The 17,464-nt window shown below is 39.7% G+C and overlaps 2 protein-coding genes across 3 annotated transcripts in view; one reads left to right on the forward strand and one right to left on the reverse strand.

Annotated features, from left to right (window-relative positions):
- Nucleotides 1–4,292, forward strand: part of hsp90b1 (heat shock protein 90, beta (grp94), member 1) — a 6,268-nt gene extending 1,976 nt beyond the window's left edge. Inside the window, exons 5-18 of the mRNA XM_060889009.1 lie at nt 1–205; nt 483–594; nt 687–812; nt 917–1,033; nt 1,117–1,254; nt 1,366–1,443; nt 1,536–1,601; nt 2,024–2,293; nt 2,466–2,711; nt 2,853–2,989; nt 3,279–3,357; nt 3,541–3,696; nt 3,804–3,893; nt 4,010–4,292. The exon at nt 1–205 is cut by the window's left edge and continues 127 nt beyond it. Of these exons, the coding sequence (XP_060744992.1) occupies nt 1–205; nt 483–594; nt 687–812; nt 917–1,033; nt 1,117–1,254; nt 1,366–1,443; nt 1,536–1,601; nt 2,024–2,293; nt 2,466–2,711; nt 2,853–2,989; nt 3,279–3,357; nt 3,541–3,696; nt 3,804–3,893; nt 4,010–4,036 (1,847 nt within the window). The 3' untranslated portion in view covers nt 4,037–4,292. The remainder of the gene's footprint in view (nt 206–482; nt 595–686; nt 813–916; nt 1,034–1,116; nt 1,255–1,365; nt 1,444–1,535; nt 1,602–2,023; nt 2,294–2,465; nt 2,712–2,852; nt 2,990–3,278; nt 3,358–3,540; nt 3,697–3,803; nt 3,894–4,009) is intronic.
- On the reverse strand, nt 3,186–16,224 carry glt8d2 (glycosyltransferase 8 domain containing 2). Of its 2 annotated transcripts, none has more exons than XM_060889012.1 (10): nt 16,167–16,224; nt 11,648–11,683; nt 8,453–8,545; nt 8,187–8,382; nt 7,970–8,087; nt 7,099–7,186; nt 6,846–6,958; nt 6,541–6,707; nt 5,984–6,096; nt 3,186–5,429 (listed from the first exon to the last, which is right to left on the reverse strand). In XM_060889012.1, the coding sequence occupies exons 2-10, from the start codon at nt 11,664–11,666 to the stop codon at nt 5,245–5,247; spliced, it is 1,092 nt and encodes a 363-aa protein (XP_060744995.1). In that variant the 5' UTR covers nt 11,667–11,683; nt 16,167–16,224; the 3' UTR covers nt 3,186–5,244. The 2 variants fall into 2 exon arrangements, with proteins under 2 accessions (XP_060744995.1, XP_060744994.1); XM_060889011.1 differs by lacking the exon at nt 16,167–16,224 and adding an exon at nt 11,764–11,869.
- Between the last annotated feature and the right edge of the window lie 1,240 nt (nt 16,225–17,464).

Below are 17,464 nucleotides of genomic sequence, written 5' to 3' on the forward strand. Positions count from 1 at the left end.
ATATGCAGTCAGAAGGCCAGACCACCTCTGACCTCATTGGCCAGTTTGGAGTCGGCTTCTACTCTGCCTTCCTTGTGGCTGACAAGGTCATTGTCACATCCAAGCACAACAACGGCACACAGCACATCTGGGAGTCCGACTCAAACGAGTTCTCTATCATTGAGGACCCACGAGGTGACACTCTGGGCAGAGGAACCACCATCACGTAAGTAACGCAAATATCTTCTGCTGTAATCATAAATATGTTCTTGTGCTCATCCCAGGACTCGTTCTCATAATAAAGCTGAGTTAAACAAAGTTGGTATTTATTTCAATTTATAGTATACGATTGTGGAAGAATTCTGATAATCCACTTATACAGTGTTATCTGAGAGAGCATGGGTTCCATTTTGAGTTGGGGTTTCTTTCACATATCGTCACAAGGAGTAAATTCCCTGACCGCCACATAAATGCAAAGCTAACACGGTTCTTGTGTTTTTTAGTCTGGTCCTGAAGGAAGAGGCATCTGACTACCTTGAACTGGAGACTATTAAGAACCTTGTGAGGAAGTACTCACAGTTTATCAACTTCCCCATCTATGTCTGGAGCAGCAAGGTCAGTAATCATTGCATGGGGTAATAGGGGAGTGTTTGTTTGTTTATTTATTTATTTATTTTGTGCACTAACATAGTCAAGCTTTTCTTCAGACGGAAACCGTGGAAGAGCCAATTGACGAGGAGGAAGCTGAGAAGGAGGCAGAGAAAGAGACCGCTGAAGATGAGGCTGAGGTGGAGGAAGAGGATGAGGATAAAGACAAACCCAAGACCAAGAAGGTAAAAAGCTAGGGGCTGCATTCCAAATTTGTGCTAGCAAATACAATGTGATCATATATTTGAAGTCTTGTGCTCCTGCTGAATATTTATTTTTTCCTGTTTAGGTGGAGAAGACCGTGTGGGACTGGGAGCTGATGAATGACATCAAGCCCATCTGGCAGAGGCCTGTTAAGGAGGTAGAGGAGGATGAATACAAAGCTTTCTACAAGACCTTCTCAAGGGTAAGGCTCTCGCATGTTAAATGTATTATGGTCTTGAGTGTCTTTTCTAGCATTTGATTTTAAAAATGAATCTCTTCACACAGGACAATGAAGAGCCCCTGAGTCACATCCACTTCACAGCTGAGGGAGAGGTGACCTTCAAGTCCATCTTGTTTGTCCCTGCAGCAGCCCCCAGAGGTCTTTTTGACGAGTATGGCTCCAAGAAGAATGACTTTATCAAGGTAACATGACGACATGAAAAAAAGTAATAATAACTTGACATGTACGAGAAAATTAAAAGCAAATCCTTTCCACCTCTCACATCACTGACTTGAAACCGCTTTCTGTTATAGCTCTTTGTACGCAGAGTCTTTATCACCGATGACTTCCATGACATGATGCCCAAATATCTCAATTTCATCAAGGGTGTGGTGAGTGCTGTGACCTGTCCTTATATTACACTGCACGAATGTCATGCTATAAGCCCTTTGCACTAAGTTTAATCTCTGATCTCTTCACTCAGGTGGACTCTGATGATCTTCCTCTTAACGTCTCCAGAGAGACTCTGCAGCAGCACAAGCTGCTGAAGGTGAGAATTGGTGAACAATGCACTCAAATTATTGATCTTCTGTATTCACAAAATTAGCGTTTTCTGCATTTTTAAGCAACAGGACAAACACTTCTATCTCCCAAACTTTCATGTCACAGTTCAAGTGCAAGAAAGAAAAACAAAAATATTTCAGCTTGCACTGTGCTTCATAATTGTCGTATTGGTGTCTAGTGTAACAGGCTGGTCTCACTTTAACAGCTGTGATGTTTACAGCAGTCCAAACACTGTTTATTCTCACAAACCCTCCTTTTAAAACTGTGCTAAGCCAAGCTGTCTACTGATCACCACAATTAGTTAAATTAATCTTTATACCTACTCCAGTGAGTACCAGTCAAATCTGTGCTCCAGTTAGAGCAAAACTTAATGGAAGTGTTCCTCTTTTTTTTTTTTTTTTTCTTTAGGTCATCCGCAAAAAGCTGGTCCGCAAGACTTTGGACATGATCAAGAAAATCGCTGAGGAGCAGTACAATGACAAGTTCTGGAAGGAGTTTGGTACCAACATCAAGCTGGGTGTGATCGAGGACCATTCCAACAGAACCAGGCTGGCCAAGCTGCTACGATTCCAGACCTCTCACAGCGAATCGGTACTCTCCAGTCTGGAACACTATGTCGAGAGGATGAAGGAGAAGCAAGACAAGATCTACTTCATGGCAGGAACCAGCAGGAAGGAGGTAAGCACATGATTTATACCACTTAGTCATCAAAAAAGTTTGTCAGATTTTTATTGTCTTCAGATATAATACCATGCCTCTAAGCATGCAAATTTAGGCCTCTGAAAATAGACACCGACAGAGGTATGTGAGCATTGTGCACGCATCAGTAATTTTGTGTTTCCCCCTCTAGGCTGAGTCTTCTCCCTTTGTGGAGAACCTGCTGAAGAAGGGATACGAAGTCATCTACCTGACTGAGCCTGTGGACGAGTACTGTATCCAGGCACTGCCTGAGTTCGATGGTAAACGCTTCCAGAATGTGGCCAAGGAAGGAATCAAATTTGATGAGAGTGATAAGGCCAAGGAGAAGAGGGAGGCCCTTGAGAAGGAGTATGAACCCCTCACCACATGGCTGAAGGACAAGTCCCTGAAAGATCAGGTACTTTGCCTGAGCGTGTGTGTGTGTTCTAAAAGGCTCAATGATTTTGTAAATAAACTTGAAATTAGTTAGTTTCTTCCCTTCATTTAATGTGAAGGCAGGGTTTTAGGAATGAGCTGAAACTGGTGTTCTCTTCTGCAGATTGAGAAAGCTGTGTTGTCCCAGAGACTGACCAAATCTCCCTGTGCTCTGGTGGCCAGTCAGTACGGTTGGTCTGGAAACATGGAAAGGATCATGAAGGCTCAGGCCTATCAGACCGGAAAAGACATTTCCACAAAGTAGGTATATGGAAGGGTCCTAACTAAAAGTGATTTTAAATCATTTCTCAGTGGTGTTGAATTTAATTCTGATGGCTTCGTGTTTTGTTTTTATTCGAAAGTCTTTGACTTTTGGTTTGTAGCAGTGGCTCTGCTTCATGTCAGCCTGTATTGGCAACTCGATACTGATTATTTTCCTCTAACTGTGTACTACAAAGTTGTTGTTTTTTTTAATCCCTTTTTAATGATTTCAGATTGTTGGATTGTATATTAAGTTAAAATAAATAAATTCACCTTTTTTCCTTTTCAGTTATTATGCAAGTCAGAAGAAAACTTTAGAACTCAATCCCAAACATCCCCTAATTAAAGAGATGCTGAAGAGAGTCTCTGTAAGTATGAATGATTTCTTTGCTAATTTTGGGGTTCAATTTGTTTGCCCTTTTTTATTCTTGCATTTTTAACAGTAATACTGTTTAATCAAAACAGCGTTATTCTTACTAGCCTTCCTATTAGTAGAGTTTCTGATGCGACTCTGTGAGCGTTACATTTTTATTTACACTTTATCTTTACAGTCTAATGAAGATGACCAGACAGCATCTGATCTGGCCGTGGTCTTGTTCGAAACTGCCACTCTGCGCTCAGGCTACCAGCTGGCCGACACTAAGGCCTACGGAGACAGGATAGAGCGCATGCTCAGGCTTAGCATGAACATCGACCTAGATGAACAGGTGAGTACAACACACATGCACATGTATGACCAGATAATCACACTAATACACTAGACACCTGGAGTTTGTTCTGCTTTTAAAATCCCATGTTTTTTATGTGTGCTTAGGTTGAAGAAGAGCCAGAAGAGGAGCCTGAGGAACCAGCTGAGGAGGCAGAGGATGAAGAGGAGGTGGCAGCAGAAGATACTGAAGATACGGTGAGTTTATTTAACTTTTTGTTGTAACTGCAGAGAATGTGTGTCTAGCTATGAGTGGACAAAACGGGGGATATGGTCATTTCTGTATAACTGAGATCCTGTCTTTTATTTTTCAGGAAGCCACAGAGAAGGATGAGCTCTAAGAGGTTGTGAACAGGGGGAGGGGTTTTGAACAGGGGGGTGGACAGACAGGGTAGAGTCTGGATCCCAAGTGGCTGCCTTGTCTATCTGTTGGGGATGTTGGGTTAGGGGTTTTTTAAGGAGCTGTTTTTTTTTTTTTCTGTTTGATCTTTTTTTTTTTACATTCCTCATGACTGTAAATTTGTTAATATTTAACTGACCAGGTTATGGAGTGCTGAATTCCTGTCATGTGAACGATTAAATGTTTCCAAAAAGGAATCATCTGTATCTTGTCTGAAATTACTGGAGTTAAATATCAGTTGAGCTTTTTACTGTAATGTCTATGGATCTGCCACAGCTCACAGTACAAAGCTTTAAAATACTCAACGTAAACAGTTTTCTCATTAGTGCAAAATTGGCATAAGGCCGATGATGTGATGGGAGATCTTGTAATTCACCACCAGTCTGATCACTTTCACTACCACCCAGTGGTGCCTTTACAAAGTTTTGAAGAGGTTGAGGTCATTCATTCACTCATCTTCTACCGCTTATCCGAACTACCTCGGGTCACGGGGAGCCTGTGCCTATCTCAGGCGTCATTGGGCATCAAGGCAGGATACACCCTGGACGGAGTGCCAACCCATCGCAGGGCACACACACACACTCTCATTCACTCACACAATCACACACTACGGACAATTTTCCAGAGATGCCAATCAACCTACCATGCATGTCTTTGGACCGGGGGAGGAAACCGGAGTACCCGGAGGAAACCCCTGAGGCACGGGGAGAACATGCAAACTCCATACACACAAGGCGGAGGTGGGACTCGAACCCCCAGCCCTGGAGGTGTGAGGCGAACGTGCTAACCACTAAGCCACCGTGCCCCCCTGAGGTTGAGGTCATTTTCTCTAAATTTTCAAGCCTTTCTGGGGCAGAAAAAAAACCTAGCCATGATGATTTCTACCCTCATATATTGAGTAGTATGGTGCATTTGAGTTACAAAATGTTTTTTGATTTGTTTTTTTAGCTTTGTTGTCTTAATACTGTATAATTATGAAAACACCCATTTTCCAGACTTATATTTACTTAATTTTCCAGACCCCTTGTCACTTCGTTATCTTCTTTATATACCTGGGCAGCCTGGTATGTGAACTCACTTCCTGTCAGTAGGTCAACATCTTAACGTACCAGGCTTCAATCGTCGCATTAATTAGTATATAAAAGTCTCTTAGGTGTTTTTTAATGTTTCAGGCCGCAACAATACAAATTTTCCAGAGGGGTCAGGAATAAACCATTTTTCCCAGAGGTCAAGGTGAACACAGGGGTAGTCCCAGGGTTTAAAGCGACCATTCCAGTGAAGCAGTCGTGCCTCTTGGAGGACCGACTGGGGATAATGAGCATCAGGACTCCAACCTGAGGGGGGTAATGGGGAAATTAAGGAGTTTTAATTTGTTGTTTCATTTGAAGTAGAGAAGTTGTTGACTTTTGTTAGGAACATTTTTACAAATGAAATTTCAACAATTTTATGAAGTTCACATATTAAGAAAAGTAAATCAGGTTTTTTTATACCACAGTGTTGTTTAATACTCTATCCTGATCCGTCCGTAAGTGTTGATTACATTTCTAGAACATCGGTTTGGGTGACTGTTCTGGCTCAGAGGCAAATCACAGGTTTATATTAACGCGTTCAGGTCACATCAGTTGATTATCACTGATTAGCTTCCGATATCAAGACAACCCAAGTTGGGATGACAAATGTTCTTTCTCTCTCTCTCTTTCTCTTTTTCTCCTTTTCACTCTCTTGTTCTCTCTCTTTCCTTTTCTCTCTATCTCTCGTTCTCTCTCGTTCTCTCTCTTGTACAAAAATGCACAAAAAGCCTAAGTATTTGTGACAGAAACACCACAGCGATTGCTAAATGTACCTTTCTATAAAAACAGGGAGAAGAAGAGAACATGTTTTTAATTACCCAGGTGTCTGACGTGCCACTTCGGTTCGATCGTTGTATATTTGTTGTGGAACACTATGAGCATAGGAGGAGTGGCTACACCGCCTGCCATGGCACTGCTGTAAAGGTTTTCCCTAGAAAAAGGGCAATATGGGAAATGTTAGTAATTCAGAGAAGCAACTACAGGGTTTGAATATTAAAGTGAAGTTGAAGATGGAAGATTACATAGTGGCTGTATCAGTTTTTGTATCAAGGGAATCTATTTTCTTTTGAGTGACAAATTATTGCAATTAGTAATCATAAGAAATCGTTTTAATTTCACGTGTGTAGAAGATTAAAGGCAAGCAGCTCTAAAAGAGGAGTAGATGAGATAAACACAGGACAAAAAGTTATAGAATGCTACTTTACACATTTTTGGAAAATTCATATCAGTGGAGCCATTTTTTTTTCTTCAAATTATTTAAAAAAAAACAAAAACAATTAAATAATATTCAGTGTTCAATGAAAGCACACAGACTTTTGGGTTCTCCTGGAAACTAAAACAAAAGTTGCAAACAAAACAAGCATGTAGGACTCACTGAACGTTCACGCTCATCCATTTCTCCAACTGCACAGTGATCTTCTGCTTCTTCCACTCTTCGATATCAGCCACAAACACACCAGGGTTAAAGGAGCAGTCAGTCGGGTTAATCCCCAGCTCTCGGACTGCCTGCTTTCGATAGTCCAGGAAACCCATGTAGGATGCCTGGCAAACATACAGGAAACAGTACAAGAGGAAGGTTGTTATTGGTTTTTGAACATACAATGCTGTAAGCTTGCATCAGAATCTAACAAAAAAGCATGGTAGAGATTTCCGTGCTGGTCTACACACACGAGTACGTACTTGCATGCCCACACTGCGCACCATCTCGTGTGTAGCAGGCAGGTCACAGTCTGAAGCGAATGCTGCTGCGTGTCCTGACTGTAGCTTGATCTTGTACAGCTCCTGGATATCTCCTGTGGGTTTCTCATGAAATTAATGTCCTGAAGTTTTCACTCACACACAAACAAGCCAAGTAACCACAGCTTCCTACAACTAACGTCAGGTTTAATTGCTAATAAACAACTATGTAGTGACGTGACTAAAGCGCTCATACCTTGAACGATGATATCATCATCCAGGTAAACAATCTTCTTATGATTGCTTAGAGCAAGCAGGGGTAAGTAGAAACGTACGAAGTTCAGCTGCGACACACACACAAGGTACATCATTGTATCATATTGGTTCACTTTGTAGGGCTACAATTAATAACTGTAGTCTATTTTAGAGTTTGTACACACAACATGTGTTTAGTCTATTTTTGGTTCTCCTACAAATGATGGAGTAAATAATATACCTCATACAATATTATTACACACAACTAGATTTTATATTTTATCAGTAACTTGCTGATGTGTTACAGATGTTTCTGTAAAGCAAGCAGAAAAATATTATCTATCTTCCTTCCTTCCTTCCTTCTATCTATCTGTCTATCTTGCTTCCTTTCCTCCTTCCTTCCGTCTATCTTCCTTCCTTCCTATCTATCTTCCTTCCTTCCTTCCTTCCTTCCTTCCTTCCTTCTATCTATCTATCTATCTATCTATCTATCTATCTATCTATCTATCTATCTATCTATCTATCTATCTTCCTTCCTTCCTATCTATCCTCCTTCCTTCCTGTCTTCCTTCCTTCCTTCCTTCCTTCCTTCCTTCCTGTCTCCTGTCTATCTTCCTATCTTCCTTCCTTCCTTCCTGTCTCCTGTCTATCTTCCTTCCTTCCTTCCTTCCTTCCTTCCTTCCTTCCAATCTATCATTCTTCCTTCCTTCCTTTTTTCCTTCCTTTCTATCTATCTATCTATCTATCTATCTATCTATCTATCTATCTATCTATCTATCTAATTTTTACTTTTTAGTTTAGAACAAAAGTATTTTAGTTTCGTATGAAACTTATTTGAGTTTAGTATAAAAATCTCTTTTATAAGTGCTTACAGGATGGAGGAGATCTGGTCGGGATGTATCTGGCTTCACTTTGCCTTTCAGTGACATAGGATTGAACTCCAGGATCTTATATTTGACCTGTTTCAGCTTGGTTTTCTTAATGTACTGCCTGCTCGAGAGGAAGACAAAAGAACAAGGACAGGTCATGTGTATCAGTATGTTATTGAACATCATTTATAACACTATTGTATACTATAACATGACACACCTTGTCAGCTTGATAGCATCCCTCAAGGTCACTATATAGAAGAACACACTGGCTCGTGTGTTGCTATACACGCTGTTGATGGTTGCCATGGCGGCACCCAGACGCTCTTCCGCTGCACAGATCACAATGGGAACGTCTGTTTCCGACTCAGATTCATCGTCCATGGTTCGGTTCGAGGCCTTGGTCCCTCTGAGCTCTGCAGCATGAGAGCAATTTCAAACAACAGGCTTTTACTTCCTACTTAATACTTTGAGCTTTATACGTACCTGAGTGTTTTTCTGGCTGATGTGCTCTAAACATTTTGCTGTAGAGAAGAGCCAAAGCCATCAGGATGAGTAACATGGACAGCACTCGGTTAACTGGAACATACAGAGGACACTGCTGCTAACATGTACTGACAAGGGATAGAATATATTAGAGGGAAAGTGAACAGAAAGGTCTTGAAGTGGTGCAATGGGAAGAAAGCAAGCGGATGGAAGCAGTTTGATGCTCTGGGCAACGTTCTGTTGGTTCTGTCATGTTCCTCATGTGGATACTTTATCAGGGAGTTTTCACAGATGGTGTTATTCATGCACAGACTCAAAGTACATCCATTTATTCATTCATTCATTCATTTTCTACCGCTTATCCGAACTACCTCGGGTCACGGGGAGCCTGTGCCTATCTCAGGCGTCATCGGGCATCAAGGCAGGATACACCCTGGACGGAGTGCCAACCCATCGCAGGGCAACCCATCGCAGGGCAAACACACACACACTCTCTCATTCACTCACGCAATCACACACTAGGGACAATTTTCCAGAGATGCCAATCAACCTACCATGCATGTCTTTGGACCGGGGGAGGAAACCGGAGTACCCGGAGGAAACCCCCGAGGCACGGGGAGAACATGCAAACTCCACACACACAAGGCGGAGGCGGGAATCGAACCCCCAACCCTGGAGGTGTGAGGCGAACGTGCTAACCACTAAGCCACCGTGCCCCCCACATCCATTTATGATACTTTCATATTCCTTAATGCCTGGGATGATGTTTCCTGCAACACTAAACAATATGTTCAGGAGTGTTTTGAGGAACAAAGAGTTCAAGGTGTTGACTTGGCCTCGAAATTCCCCAGACGTCAATACAGTTGAGCATTTGTGGGACGTGATGAACCAAACAAGTCTGATCCATGAAGGCTCAACCTTGCACGACTAAAAGATATGCTGCTAAAGCCAGATACCACAACACACTTTTAGAGGTCTTGTGAAGTCCATGCCTCGACGATCAGAGCAGTTTTAGAGGCACAAGACGACCTACACAATATTAGGCAGGTAGTTTTAGCGTTATTACTTCAGTACGGTGTATATACAGACTGAATATACCACAGTACTCTTAAAGTCTCCATTCTATTCGATTTGGTGTTGACCAGTTTTCTTATTTTAAAGCATTCTTGTCTCTGTAGTAACAGCATGAGTTTTTTTTATAGATAAAAAGTATATACGGTATATGGCAACTTAATTTTACACTTTAAAATGTCATTTTTTAATTGTTTACTTTTGTAAAGCTGTTTAAGACAATGTGAATAGTTAAAAGTGCTATAAAAATAAACTGAATTGATTTGAAAACAAATTGCTAGGTAAAAAGGAAGAAACGCTTCAGGATGTGCTGTTATTGGAAAATAATCAGCTTCAGGGTGGTAACAGTGGCTCTGTTTTATATCAGGCTTCGTTGCATCACCCTGTCAGTAATTCTTTTCCTATAACAGCACACCCAGGCATTTTATTCCTTATCAGGGAGTTTACACCCTGGTGTTGTCTAGCACAGGCACTAGAGGTCACTGAAAAACAGCTGATGCAACAGTCTCCACAGTCCCTGAAAAAACTGGCAACCTCTAACATAATTAAGTAAAAATACACAGAATAAAATCAAAAACTCATCTTCTTAATAATAATAATAATAACAACAACCCCTGCCTTTAGTGCATTGCCTTTGCCCAAATAAAAGCACTGAGTTTTCTATTAGAAATCATAATCCCAAGATAAAATCAGATCATCCTTCTGTATAAAATGTCTCAGTCCTTAGTTATTGTGTTTCTGTGATTCTCATCGTCAGTTTTATCCACTGGATTTCAGTTAGGTTTAGATCCGAATGCAGTTCATGGGAGAATCGGAGCACTTTTCTTTTTTCCCAGGACAATGGAAGTTTCTAGAACAATATTAGTCTTCTTAATATTAGAACTTACTAGAAAATGAAAACTATATTAAAAATGCTGTCTATAATATAATTAAGCTTAAAATCCGTTTGATCAAATCGTATTCAAGAAATCCTTACTTTGATTATGAGAACATGGCCTTCGGGTTTCGCGTTTAATGTTGAGAGACTTGGCAACAACTGCAGATTAAAGTCTGACCAGAGACATCTGGCAGTCGGTTGCATTTTCTAAAGTGATGTTGAGTAAGTTAAACTGAACAGAACATTAACCCCTGAGGTAAACCTGCACAAAATCTAATTTGTCACAGGATAAAGGCATGGAATCAAGTGTCCAGTTCTGTCATTTCATGTTCTCTACGAAGCTACAAAAGCAATGGTTTAATAATCATTCTGTGAAAAAACACTATTTTGATTTCCAGTTAATAATTTTACAAGAAGGAGTTTGACTTGCACACATGATAGACTTTCTTTCTGATGGTTACTTCATACACGCTTTAACAGCCAAGACTGAAACACACACACACACACACACTAAACACAATGTCAGCTCTGAGAGTTGTATAATATTACGTCAGAGCACAGAAAGATCCCTGGCTCTCTCTTTACAGCTGTTTCACCATCTCTCTCATGTCTCATATCCCAAATGTTCACATTTCTTTTAGCTTGAGCTGGAACTGAGAGAACTGTAACAAAACTTTAGATGAATTTCTCCTCAGCCACCATTTTATGGAAAAACTCTCCATCTAGAGTCAGCTCTTTAGAGGTAAAAGCTCTATCACTGGAAACAACAAGAAAAAACAGCTACAAGATAGAAGAGAGGAGCGATTTTTGGTGTTTCTCTGTAATGTGAGCTAATTATCTTCAAGATAGAAAAAAAATGTGCGAAGCTACTGGGGGGTTTGTAGCTGTTGTGAATAATGTAATGAATAATGTTTAAAAATGGATAAAAAGTATTATATGACTTTTTTATTTCCATTGATCCATATTACACCGCTTATGCTCATGGGTCACTGGAAACCTGGAGTCCATCCCAGGAGACTTGGGGCACAAGGCAGGGTACACCCTGAACAGGAAGTCAATCTATCCCCCAGAACACAATCACACACACACACACACACACGCATGCGCACACACACACACACACACACAAACTTACAAACTCGTTCATACAATATGAAAAAACCTCAGGAGAACAGGGAGAACATGCAAACTTCACACACACGGTGGAGACGGGACATTCATTATTTAAACAAAAAGCTGGTACTTACTCTTCCTCAGCATAGCCATTGTTTCTTCTTACACATCTGCACAGATAGAACAAAAAATAATAATAAAAATGACTAAGCTTTTCCTGTATCATTTATAACTCAGCACCTCAACTCACAGTAATTTATTGTACTAAACTGCACATGATGTTAGAGGAGCCATTAGACGATCCACCACACTTAAGCAGACACTCTAGATGAGTCCCTCAAGTCCCTGAACACATGTGGAACTTGTTTCAACGGGTCTCATGATTCTTACTTCCTGGCAGCATTTTTAGTGCACATGTATCTCAGGTTTACAAATAGCCATTCCAATGCTTTTATTCCACTCCCACTCTCGCTCTTTCTGGGCAGCCAGCTTATCTGCCCCATGACGCCTCAGAGCTGGAGAAACAGACGGCGCTTTTCAAACTTTTGCAAACAAAAGTAATGAAGGCGTACAACAGTTTGTTTACAAAGAAAGCTTAAAAAAAAGACGCGGAAATGAAATCTACAGTTTTTCGGAAGTATGTGACTGATTTATTCCAGAGATTTTTTACAAAAATATTTACAAGCCACAGTTTAACTTTCAGGGAAGGACAGAGCTTGAACTTCACAAGGACAGTTTTTGTTTAAACCTTTCAAAGGCAGAGATCAAGTCCAAAAACTCTTTTGCAAAAAATTTTCTTTTGCAGCTCTGAAATTAAATTAAAGCCTTTATTATCACTGAGGAGGTTTGGGTCAGAGAACAGAGGAAACTATGATACAGCACCCATGGAGCGGTGAGGGTTAAGAGCCTTGCTCAAGGGCCCAACAGTGGCAACTTGGCAGTGCTGGGGCTTGAACCATGACCCTCCAATCAACAACCCAGAGCCTTAACCGCTTGAGCCAACACTGCCTTCCAATCCTATGACTTTAAACAGAAAAGTAGTTGAAAAGAGATTGTGGTTAGACTGAAAGCATTCTGATGGGGAAACTCTGTTTATGGGTTCCGTAAAAAACACTTTTCTAGAGGAAAAAATATGATTTTATTATAGATTTAAACTTTTACAATTTAAGAATCGTCTATTATTTCACCATCTTAATAAATGATCCGTGTGCTCGTTCACATTCAGTTTAATCTGTTTAATCCCAGTCTGTGTTATAGTGAATCTGGGAGCACTGGGCAGAATGAACCCTGAAGTGTTCACCAGTAAACACAGAGCTTGTTATTAGCACCATGTACATACACGCTCACATATTTATTCACACCTAGGGGGAATTTAACATTGTTAAACCAGCTATACTGTCATATCATGTAGGAAGAAAACGAAAAATTCCAAACACAGAGATAAACCCAAGCCTGTAGCTGTGAGACAGAACCACTGTGTCATCTTTTTTGGATGTTCACCATTTACAGATAAACACTTTTATGTTCATTACCTTCATGTAAAAATAATTTTATTTTCATTCTTACTACCTGGATCACATTTAATAGAAATTGTTTGCTGATATATTTTTGACGCACTGCCTTTTGGTCATCATTGTACAAGATGTTTTCTTGATAATATATACAGTATTATGTTCATGAATATTATACATAGTATATTGGATCTTCACAATGAAAAAAAACAAGCCATAAATTCAATCTTTTTACTAACTTTTACTGACAGTTAAATTAAGTAATCAATGAAGTGTAGTCCTAGTGATATCAATATCCAGTTTTTGTACCAGGTTAAAAGCTATATTTCGAACTCCAGAAGCTTTGCTTTGTGTGTGTGAAATATGTAAGAAAGGCTCATTGTAGACCCGTGAGATAAAATAAAAGATGGAGGCGGATGTACGAACACTATAATCTGGAATAATACATGTTGTATTTGTGTGTATGGACTGCCCCGTAAAGGCAGTTAATTTGTTCCAAATGTAAAATTTTCAATTTTCATTTCAATTTATTTGTATAGCGTTTTTAACAATTTCCTATTGTCTCAAAGCAGCTTTACAGAATTATGGAAACAGAAGAGAGAGAAAAAAAAGAAATACATATATAATAATAATATTAAGAAGAAAAAATTAAAAATAAATAAATTAATATGTACAATTAAAGTTTAAAATTAATTTAAAAAAGATTAACTTCACATTTAAGATACTATATCTATCTATCCTTATATCTAATGAACAAGCTGGAGGCAAGGATGGCAAGGAAAAACTCCCAGAGAAGATATGAGGAAGAAACTTTGAGAGGAACCAGACTGAGAAGGGAACCCATCCTCGTTTGGGTGACACTCTACAGTAAATAATGTAAATGTAAATAATGTCCTTTCTAAAACAGTTTATAATAGTGCAACTGAGAGCTCATGAGGAACTAATGGGTCACCTGATTGCTGATAAAGACCAGACCATACAGCTGACTGACATAACAGAAGGCATGACAGTCTCCAAGCATCTCCATCTACAACAATCCCATGAGACAATGGCTGACCATGCAGATCAATCCCTGGCAAGGTGACCACCAGGCGACGAGACTCCAACCAGCGGTAGAACATCAGGATGGGGTAAAACATTCCCTAGTTCTCTGAGCCACTCCTCAGACTTTAAGTGTTCAATGTTGTGAAATCAAATGTTAGCTCAAAGAAATAGCTTTAGCATTAATCTATTCACTACTACATCAGAACAGCAAAGCTAGAGGATCTTCACCGATTACATAAAATGCTCCAAAGGTGCTTTAAGGGTTCAAATAATAATCTACAGATCTATGAGCTACCATTATAACTGTCCTTAAAACAAGTCTCCCTATGACATATGCTGTAGAATTGGAAATAAAAAGCACGTTAAATTAACTTGATTTAAATTAAACCCTTAAATATGTTCATTTGATGTGTGTAAATGTTTCTTACCTTCCTAAAGAAGCTCACTCACTCATTTTCTACCGCTTATCCGAACTACCTCGGGTCACGTGGAGCCTGTGCCTATCTCAGGTGTCATCAGGCATCAAGGCAGGATACACCCTGGACGGAGTGCCAACCCATCACCCATGCCAACCCATGCACACACACACTCTCATTCAATTGCATTCACTAGGGACAATTTTCCAGAGCTGCCAATCAACCTACCATGCATGTCTTTGGACTGGGGGAGAAAACCGGAGTACCCAGAGGAAACCCCCGAGGCACGGGGAGAACATGCAAACTCCACACACACAAGGTGGAGGTGTGAGGCAAACGTGCTAACCACTAAGCCACCGTGCCCCCTGTCCTAAAGAAGCTAAGAAATGGAAATCTTTCCAGTAGGGATAAATGACATAAAGGAAAGAATAGGGTTATAGATGTAAGGATTTTTTTAACCCTACTGAAAAATCCAGTTCGGTCTGGATACCAGTTGCTACCAGTTACCTGAACACAGTATACAATGATTTCCAACCATTAATTGCTAGTACAAAGAGTCACCTTTACTCAGTTCAATTCGCTTTTATTTGTATTGCACATTTATCAGCAGACCTCGAGAAAGCCAGAGGCGACAATTCCAAGAACAATCTCCCTGACACGAGGACGTGAGGAAGAAACTCACATCTTGTATTATAAATCATTCCACTTCTATAACTGTGTATTGATATATAGTCAGAAACTGCAATTGTGTAAACAGGAACTTGTAGGAACTTATGAGCAACTCAAGAATATGATTCTTCTTCTGAATTCATTATAGTTTCAACTTGAAGCCTTTTATTAGACCTCTTTCATTATGGAGACACTAATAATGACACATCGTAGACATTGTATACCAAATGTACTGTAAGGCGCTCAGAACATATTCACTGTCATGTCATTTACTCGTGATTACGGAGCTGGAAAATAACTTACCAGCTTGGCAGAGATGGTCTACCAGCTCTATCTGACTAACTCGGTGTGTGTTTGGGCTGCTGGTTGATATTTAGGCCAAAGGAAGACTGTAAGTAAAATGAAACCTGAATATAATGTAATGGATTAAAAGTATCCAAGTTAGTAGGTTTACTTTAAAACTGAAACTAGGATTAAATACACAAATGCAGTCTTACGTTTGGTGCATCTGCTTAATAAATAAACTTTATTGACTTCTTATCTTTGCAGGATTGACTTACACAGGAATCCTTGAGTTTGTTTCTGAGCAGAAGTTTATTTTGTTCTTGTTCAGACTTCAGCCACATCCCAAACCTCACACTAAAGCACTAAGTAGGACCTTTTGTAAGTCAGGACTGTTCTCTGTACACTGATCTACTATTTTAATAACAAGTATGCAAGTGTGAAATTTCCGACTTCAGCAAACTTGCTACAAAACTAATTTTATTAACTTTATTCGTTTAATCCCGAGGTTTTAATCTAAGTGCAGAAGCAATGAACAGTCAAAGAGACCAAGCCGAAATTCATCAGCGTTACTAATGAGGATTTCGGAACCTTTTTTCTGTGCCGCCGCTATTCATTTAATAACAAGCGAAATTAATGCGCCTTAGAGCCGCTAATAGGTGCGTAATTAACTGTAATAACCTTCCAGTGTTATTTCTTTACCGAATTAAGCCTGTGTTTCTCATACTCACCCCAGGAGACGTGTCAGCACACTTTCTGCCTCTATACACACTCAGTTGTGAGATTTTCACGAAGAGAGAAACCTGATTCCAGCTGTTAGTGATTTTTCCCATACAGATGTGTCCGGTCTTGTTGAGACAAAACCTTAGTGACATTTATGACATGTACAATGTAGCCCATACGTCAAGAGTTATAAATGTTCTTAAGGAACTGTAACAGATCCTATAACGTACACTTTAAATAATTTACACTCTGTGTAAACAGATTTTTTTTAATTGCGTAAAATAAATAACAGAAAATTATTTCGAGTTATAATTGAAACGTTATGAAGGCTGCTAAGAAGCTGCCTAACAACTTCCTGTGAATTTGGGGAATCGTATTAAATGCCTTTTTTGGCCAATCCAATCAAACCTTCTCTTTCCCCCTCTTTCTCTTTTCCCTGTTTCCATTTCTTTTACCTTTCTCTTTTCCCCTTTCCTTTCCAATTTCTTTTTCCTTTCGCTTTTCCCCTCTTTCCATGTTTCAATTTGTTTTTCCTTTCTCTTTTCCTCTCTTTCCATTTCTTTTTTCGTTCTTTCCCTGTTTCCATTTCCTTTCCCTTTTCCAATTTCTTTTTCCTTTCTCTTTTCCCTGTTTCCATTTCTTTTTCCTTTCTCTTTTCCCCTCTTTCCATTTCTTTTTTCGTTCTTTCCGTTTCCATTTCCTTTCCCTTTTCCAATTTCTTTTTCCTTTCTCTTTTCCCTGTTTCCATTTCTTTTTCCTTTCTCTTTTCCCTGTTTCCATTTCTTTTTCCTTTCTCTTTTCCCCTCTTTCCCTGTTTCCATTTTTTTCCCTCTTTCCCTGTTTCCATTTCCTTTCCCTTTTCCAATTTCTTTTTCCTTTCTCTTTTCCGTTTCCATTCTTTTACCTTTCTCTTTTCCCCTTTCCTTTCCAATTTCTTTTTCCTTTCGCTTTTCCCCTCTTTCCATGTTTCAATTTGTTTTTCCTTTCTCTTTTCCCTGTTTCCATTTCTTTTTCCTTTCTCTTTTCCCCTCTTTCCCTGTTTCCATTTCTTTTTTCCCCCTCTTTCCCTGTTTCCATTTCTTTTCCCTTTCCCCTCGTTTCCTTTCCTTCCCCCCAATGCTACAGGTCTCAATATACTGATCAGCCATAACATTAAATAAAATGACAGCAGACATGACAGGAGACACTAATATTGATTATCACATCATTATAATGGCACCTATCAAGGTGTGTGCTATAATAGGCAGCTAGTGAACAAAAATTTCGTACTGTGTTAGAAAGAAATCTGTGTTAAATGTGCAAGCGT

This window comes from Tachysurus vachellii, chromosome 16 (genome assembly GCF_030014155.1).
Source record: "Tachysurus vachellii isolate PV-2020 chromosome 16, HZAU_Pvac_v1, whole genome shotgun sequence".
Classification (NCBI taxonomy): Eukaryota; Metazoa; Chordata; class Actinopteri; order Siluriformes; family Bagridae; genus Tachysurus; species Tachysurus vachellii.